We start from the raw sequence: 8,333 nt of genomic DNA on the forward strand, positions 1-8,333 counted from the left end.
TTATTATAGTTTATAAAGTTTTAAATATGGATATTTTTCTTACAAAAGCCCATTGCTCCACTTCAGAAGGCCTTTATTAACCTGTTGGAGTCGTATTGTATGGATTATTTTTATGATGGATGGATGCACTTTTTTGGGCTTCAAAATCATAAATCCATTCACTCCCATTATAAAGCTTGGAAGAGCCAGGATATTTTTAATATAACTCTGATTGTGTTTCTCTGAAAGAAGATAGTCATATACACCTAGGATGGCTTGAGAGAGAGTAAATCATGGGGTAATTTTCATTTTTGGGTGACCTATCCCTTTAAGATATAGAAGACCAACTAGCAGTTCGTCAAGAGGCAAGTCTTACTTTTTGATATCAGATTAGACCAATCTATGTTTTTTTATGTAAAACAAAGCTACGAACAATCTTAAAGGGTTAGTTGACCTAAAAATGAAAATTCTGTCATTAATTACTCACCCTGCTGTTCCACACCTGTAAGACCTTCATTTAGGACACAAATTAAGATATTTTTGATAAAATCCGATGGCTCAGTGAGGCCTCCATTGACAGCAAGACAATTAACACTTTCAGATGCCCAGAAAGCTACTAAAACAGTTCAATGTTTGAATCATTGGTTCAGAGTGTGTATCAAACTGCCAAAGTCATGTGAACCATTGAAATTTTGTTCAAAACACTTATGACATAACGAAGCCTCGGTACTGAAATCATGTGACTTTGGCAGTTTGATACATGCTCCGAACCACTGATTCAAACATTGAACTGTTTAAAATATGTCTTTAGTAGCTTTTTGGACATCTGAAAGTGTTAATTATCTTGCTGTCAATGCAGGCCTCACTGAGCAATCAGATTTTATCAAAAATATCTTAATTTGTGTTCTGAAGATGAATGAAGGTCTTACGGGTGTGGAACAACATGAGGGTGAGTAATAAATGACAGAAATTTCATTTTTGGGTGAACTAACCCTTTAAAGAAAAAAAACTATCTATCTATCTATCTATCTATCTATCTATCTATCTATCTATCTATCTATCTATCTATCTATCTATCTATCTATCTATCTATCTATCTATCTATCTATCTATCTATCTATCTATCTATCTATCTATCTATCTATCTATCTATCTATCTATCTATCTATCTATCTATCTATCTATCTATCTATCAGGGGCAACCGATTGTGGTTGTGCAGCTTGTCCATAATGTAACATTTGTATTTACCATCAGATGGCGCTGCAACTCCACTGCATAATCAGACGTTCCTCTCTCAGCTTGAGATGGATACTGGGCACTGAGAGGGAATGACAGCAGCCTATTCAGGTATTAATGATTTCACCTCATTTCCCTATTAGAAATAAAGTGTTTGGCAGACACATTTAGGCTATAAGTATTACATGTGAGGTTCAAAACTTGCGTTATCTTTGATGTTAAAAGTTATTATCTCTAAATATCTGAATTAACTTTATATTTCTGTCTATATAGAAAAACTTCATTTATATTTCTGCATGCAAAGTGAAGCTGGTTTAAAAACTTTTTAGTTAACTCTGTGGCTTTATGAATGTAGTCAGCAGGAGAGAAAGACAGACCTTTTTGCCACGGTAGGTAATCGTATTATCCTCCAAGGTTACTACAGTTAATGGAAACTTGCTGTTTTAAAAAAAGAAATAAGATTTTTTTAAAAAATAATGTTTTTTATAAATGTATGTTTTTTTTTTTTTTTTTTTTTTTTTGCAGTAGCAACAATAACTTTAGGGCCCGGGGAGGGGGCGTAATCGAGAGAGAGACTCTTGTGAAGTGGCTAACCGTGACATGTGGCGCTCTGCAATCCGGAATATACATTTTGTCATTAAAAATGTGGTTTGCTAGGATTTAGTGGATGATATCTAACTATCGGTCGGCTATCAAAAGCTCTTGAAAGTGACACGAGCTACATTAATTATGTTCCCATGCCTGACTAATACACTGTGCCCACCCTCAGAAGTGTTTGTGAGTTAATTTGTTTAACTAAATGACAGAATCCGCTTCAAACCGAAATGATGCCGCTTCAGCCCGACGACGACGGCGACCCCCTCCTCTTCGCTTTTGCGCACGCCCCCTCATTTCCAGAACGATTCCTTGTTATGACATCCCGGTAAAAGACAGCCACAGAGGTCTCTCACCTCGACGCTAAATTCAATCTAATGAATGCAGACCCCAGCGCTCTCGTCGCTGAAAAGAGGCCAACAATTTAGCAATTTCTGCTGCTTGTGACAGGGCTCATGACTAATTCCCATATTTAAATGTGAACAGGCAAAGCTGGCCCATTTGACGGCAGCCAAGCGCATTTTATCAGGTCAGAAAGACATCAATGGCACCGGGGGTAGGAGGTGGCTGGAACTGTTTAACTGTGCAAAATTCAATCAAAAAGAGAATTTAGAAGGCTGTGAAAGTTTGGAAAGCGCCGCTGAAAACATACAGGCGGATACGCGAGTGTTTCTCTCTCTCTCTCTCTCTTAGCATTATTGTATGTCTTGTCTCTTTATATCAGTTTACAAGAGTTAACACTTGAAAGCGCAGTTCTAAGTCAGCCCTGTTCATTATTTCTCGACCTCTTGACATTGCAGGTGCAGATTCGAATAGCAGTCTCTCTCCCTCGCATTGTCTCTGTGATATGGAGTGATTCAGTTCTGCATGAACAACATCAAACTGTGTGATACTGAGTAAAACGCTCGCTGAATTCATTTTGAGTTTAAAATGCTTTGCTCTGTGTTAAGTCTGTCACGCTCTTCTCTTGTTGTTGTGAGCTCATGGCATCTTGCGCTGGGAATGTCTTATTAGATGTTTAGTTAAAGGTGTGATGTTTCTGTACGCGCAAACCTGGGTGAAACTTGTGCTAAACAAAGCAGATTCTATGTGTCCATTAAAGTAGTATATATAGTCACCATCGAGATAGGACTAATAATTTAGGACTATTTATTCTTAATCGCTTCATTTTAAAACTTATTTCAAAAAGTGGCGAGTTTCCGTTGTTACCAAGCATGGAGAAAAAGAAAGGCTGTTTATCGCTGAAAAAGTCTTAGATTTAGATCAAATGAATAAAAAAAAATGTCAAAACCTTCAGTTATATCCTTATACACAAAACGTATCCACAAACCACCAGAGGAAAATGGTTTTACATTTTAAAGCATTTTACACTCAAATAACTGATGTTTAATTAAAATTAAGAGTTTTGTTTGAATTCTTGACTTTGAGATTTCGAGTCTTGTACAATATATATACATAGGCTATATATTTTTTTACGAAGAAGCTGATAAAGGGAGATGCTTCAGCCGCGTGAGGATTAATCGTTAAATTTACATTTATTAACGTTAACATAGTATATTTGAGTTTTTTTTATTATTGTCGTACCATCTTTAACTCCAACTATAGCTAAAGTGTGCTTTTAGTATCTGAGAAAATATCGAGTTTAAACCTCGTTTAAAGTTTGTAGACGCGCTGCGAGCCACGCGATTCCCAAGAAGCTCTCATTGAGAGGCCACGTGTCCGTTTCCAAAGCCTCTCCAACTTAACCACCTCCATTGTACGTCTAACCCAGATCGGCAGCGTCCCTCCACATAAAGGGATTTGCAATTTCAAGATATTCCAGCTTAAATGTTTTTGACAGTTCCCTCGCTTTTGCCTCAGCCTGCTTATTTTAACTGTGCCAAATGGGTCACCTTGGGTAGCTGTCTGCGCGCAAAGGGCTTTTGCGCGCATTCAGTCCGAATTTTTTCCAACTTTCCTTGACAGGGAAACCAGCTGCTGGTCGTGAAAAGACGGCTTATTAATTGTCCTTTGTCATGCAGAATTGCTTGATTTCTAAAGAAACATACAAAGGCTCTTTTTCAGGATTCAAGTATTTTGTTTCGTGCGCATTTTCAACTCATCGAATCAGCTGCAGCGCCTCACCGTCTACCAGACTCAGGTACTGACGGCCTGCCTCTTTTGTCCGCTTTTAATGCTCTTGTAAATCGGGCAGACTGATTTGTTACAAGCTGCTCTTTTAATCTGATAGATAAGAGACAAGTCTAAGAAAAGCCGTAAATGAAAAATTAGTTGGAAGAAAGACAAGGGCGAGTCTGCTAGATGGGGGTCTGTTGACTCAAGCGGCCCTCGAGCGTCAGGCAAGCCCTCTCAGCAGCCCCTGTCAGGGTCACGTCAACAATTCGCCTTTCTTCCCCTAAAAAGACACTGTAGCCCTTTTTGCTTCAATGAATTGATCGGCGCAAAATTAAGAATAAATAAATTGAGAATTTTCAGCACCGTACAGGCTTAAAACTCCCCCAGGGCGCGCGTACCCCCGGGCTATTGAATGGATAAAGGGCGCTTTTGCAGAGGACGCACGGTGCAAAATGAGACTGTATGGTGTAATTAACAAAATGGCCTAATCCTATATCTTCACAAATGCAAATATTAGAGTTTTGTTAAAAATGTTTAAGTGAACAATTAAACGAGAGTTTCCAAAGAGCGATCCGGGATCCCGAAGGCACAATGACTGGAATAATTTAGTAAATGCGCCGATCTTACCAGACCCTTTCTTTGTTGACACCGATAGCTGATGATAAATTCCCAGCAAAGGAAATAACATTTAAAAGCAATTCAGTCATTTAAATGAAGATTTAAAGCGCCACGGTAATGGAGTAGGGCGCATCGAGTCCTGTATCCAAGAATGTGGCGGTGCTTTAAACCTGAGCAGCTCCAGTTCTGCTGCGCGTGAAGAACATGAAAAATAGTCATGGGAAACCGCCATTGTCACGTAAATGACAAAATATATATTTTCACAGAACACAGGCCTGCATGTTTTTTTTCCCTTAAATTATCAGGCATATCAGTTTCATTTATTTTGGAAACCTTGAACAACAACAACAACAAAAAGAATTTTATTAACTACTTACTTTTTTTTTCTTTTTTTTCCCCCTTTTTTTTAAAATAAATGACCAATTCACAAATAAAAGCTATAAAAATTTTGAAATGAAATAATCGTTTTATACCAAGCAAACACAACAATCACCATCATCATCACCAAGTGTCCGCCTGGACCCCTTTAAATAAATTTAAATATAAACATCGATTAATCTGTCTCGTTGACTCGCATATTTTATTCATTTGCGCATTATTGTCTGTGTATTAATACACTACTTTGGGTTTTATTAACCCGCTCTCACGAGACCGTTAAGAACCGTGCGCTAAAGGGCTCAGTGTTTAACGGAGAGGCCCCGCGCCCGGGGGACACCAGGCGCTTTCAGCTGCGTCCCCAGGGAATGCCACAGATGAATACGTGTCTCTTTGGACTTCTTGACGGAGATCGATCCCGATGCACTTGAGCTGTAAATAGAGGAGCACGGTGATACTGTGATTTAGATAAGCGCACATACTCGCCGCGCACCCAAACTCTCATAACGAGTCGAAATCTATTTATCAGTTTTTATCTTTACTTCAACACACATCACTATTTCTTCCATTTAAAGACATTATAAATGTTTTTTAAAACTCGTTGGCGCGCGCTCAACTCGCGCTGCTCATCTCGGTGAGCATTAAATTACGCCTCGAGGTTTACTTCCCGTGGGGAAGACTTTACATGTAAACATGCACGCTATAGCATTTAAAAACAATCTTTTATCGGGCACGTTTTATGGATACTTTCCCCAGGATATATATTAACACTGCAGTCCCATCTCATTTATAAAGCGTCACACATTCTTGCAGTCATGATTTAGTTAATGTTTTGGTGGAAACAGAACTGATTACTTTCAATATTGCACGAAGATGCGCAGAACTTCCTGTATGTTCATCCGCCATTTCGGAATTACGCTTTTCTGAGATTTCTGTCTGATGCTGAACTATTAAAATGAGTCACTTTACGCAGATTATTACTAAAACCTGTTACGATTCAGAAGAACAATACAGCCTTATAACCTTAGAAGGCTCAGTCTTCTTAGAAAGAAAGAAAAAGAGAGAGAAAGAAAGTCATGTGTGGCTTTTGTTGCTTTCTAATTTAATATGACAAGTTGTATATGTGTGTAAACCCAACTGATACGCGACAACATTTTGTCACTAAGAAATATTCTTTATTTTCAGCATTAAGGTTTTTTAAATAAATAAATATTCTCATTACGATAAAAGTACAATTACAAATTCTGTCACTAAAGTGACGTACACATCAGATACATCCCATATTTCCATTCTGTCCCCAAAATGTGCTTAAAGCTACCCTGTACTCACCATCCATACAAACAAACAAACAAAGCAATAATAATAATACAAAAAAATAATACAAATACAAATGAAAAAGTAGGTAAATTTCAGCTTTGCTCATTTTGATATCACTGATTTTAAAATCTTTTGGTGACAGGAAATGTATTTGGATGCGGAACTAAGTTGTTTTCAGAAAAAAACTACAAACATAGAACATGTATACAAATATACAACATTAAAGGGATACACAGACCCCGCACATATATAAAGTTCTTTTTTTCCTTCTTTCTCGCTATTTACAGGTGACGGCGCGCGCAGAGACCGTCGCGTTTTTGGCTGCATTCAGGGTTCCACTGGCGTGGCGTACAGAGTCTTTTGAGGTGGTGGTCAGCAAGAGTTCACGGGCTAACGGACAGATCTGCGTCCTCTTTTTCTGAAGTCGGAGGTGACATGGGAAGGTCATCCTCTTCCTCAGAGCACCGGGCGGAGGATAGCGACGACGAGCACTTGCAGTTGTGCGAGCCCGTCCTGTGGGAGCCGCTTTTGCCTTCTTTTTTGTGCTTGACGCGGCGGTTCTGGAACCAGATCTTGACTTGCTTCTCGGACAGGTTGAGGTAAGTCGCGATCTCTATGCGCCGAAGTCTCGAAAGGTACATGTTGGAGGTGAACTCCCTTTCCAACTCCAGGAGTTGCGTACTGGTGAACGCGGTGCGCATGCGCTTGCTGCTCTGAAGTTGACTGCTGTTATTCTCTGCTGGAAAGAAACAGAAGTTGTTGATGTGAGTGACATTAATTAAAACAGTAAAGAAGTTACAAAAGTAGACTTTTTTTTTTTTGATGATGATGATGATGATTGGACACTTACCTATGGATATGCAGTGGAACTGTCGTGGATCTGGAACCGGATATGTGGCTTGGTATAACCCCGAGCCGCTGTTGAGGTTCACACCGCTGGAAGCGGTGTGCTGTCTGGATAGCGCGGTGTGACAGTACTGGGAGCCGAAGGCAGGAAAGGAAGCCTTGATGAGCGGTAGCCCTGGAGGCGACGGGTGTAGCTGAGATGTGACGCACAGCGGGCAAAAGCACAGCAAGCCCGCCTTTCGAGAGTGGCAGGAGCCCGCGGAGAGGCCGTGGAGAGGATGAGACGGATGCACGGCGTAAGGAAACAACGGCGGGCTGTTCTCGCTTCCCTTTTCGCTGTTCTCCCTCAAAATCAAGGAGTCCACAAGAAAGGATCTCGGCATCTTGGCAGCCCTGTGTGTCTTCACCTGATGTCTGAGAGTTTTGAAAAGTTTCTCGCTGTCAGTCTCGTACCAAGGCTGGATGGCAGAATGGTGCTGAAGAGAAAGTGTTCCTGCTTAAATAGTTGGAGAGCCAGTTCGCCCATGTGACGGTTACGCTACTAGCGGCTGAGAGCCCTCAATAGGGTTTTGTGCCTTTTCTCTCGGCATTCACTCTGCACGCTTCCCTATTATTTCACTTGTTAACTAAATGAACTGCATAATGTAGTCTATTCTTGTCAGCCCCACCCACACTGCAAGAGGCGGTACTGCCCCTTCTCCCTTTTAAAAATTCCCCTCGTTTTATACTATTACTCTTTAGTGTCGTTTTAAACTTTATTTTCTTTCTCACGCGATCACATGGACACTATTGCTCTTTTAATTAATTTCATTCAAAGAGGCTCGTCATTTGTTCAGCGTGAACTCATTAGACATTCGGTGCATATGACGTGCGTCACGAGGCTCATCGGCCCGGTTCCACCTGCAGCTCAGCCCATCATCAAGTATTAGAAATGTTTCTGAGAGAGTGTTTCAGGGGTATTATAAACATGAGATTGCATTATGTGCAGCCTATTTACATGAGATATTAAAATATTATTTATATGTGGATAGAAAGCACCTGTCAAAATCTGATTAAGTTTGGTTTCTGAAACCAAAAATTCGAATTCAGATATAGATCTCTTGATATTTTCATTTAGGGTGTTATTTTTAATGTTTAAATGTACTATTTTACCTACGCAGGTAGCTTACTTTTGTTTAACGAAGATGCAAACCTCTGTTTTGGATGTGCTATATCCCACAGAGTAGCCTATCCAAACCCAATAAGAACTTTT

At 39.9% G+C, this 8,333-nt stretch overlaps 1 protein-coding gene across 1 annotated transcript; it reads right to left on the minus strand.

Annotated features, from left to right (window-relative positions):
* Nucleotides 1-6,207: 6,207 nt before the first annotated feature.
* Nucleotides 6,208-7,464, minus strand: gsx1 (GS homeobox 1). Its single transcript, XM_067408043.1, has 2 exons — nucleotides 7,086-7,464; nucleotides 6,208-6,971 (listed from the first exon to the last, which is right to left on the minus strand). The coding sequence occupies exons 1-2, from the start codon at nucleotides 7,462-7,464 to the stop codon at nucleotides 6,619-6,621; spliced, it is 732 nt and encodes a 243-aa protein (XP_067264144.1). The 3' UTR covers nucleotides 6,208-6,618.
* Between the last annotated feature and the right edge of the window lie 869 nt (nucleotides 7,465-8,333).

The sequence above is a fragment of the Chanodichthys erythropterus genome, chromosome 13 (genome assembly GCF_024489055.1).
Source record: "Chanodichthys erythropterus isolate Z2021 chromosome 13, ASM2448905v1, whole genome shotgun sequence".
NCBI classification, from domain to species: Eukaryota; Metazoa; Chordata; class Actinopteri; order Cypriniformes; family Xenocyprididae; genus Chanodichthys; species Chanodichthys erythropterus.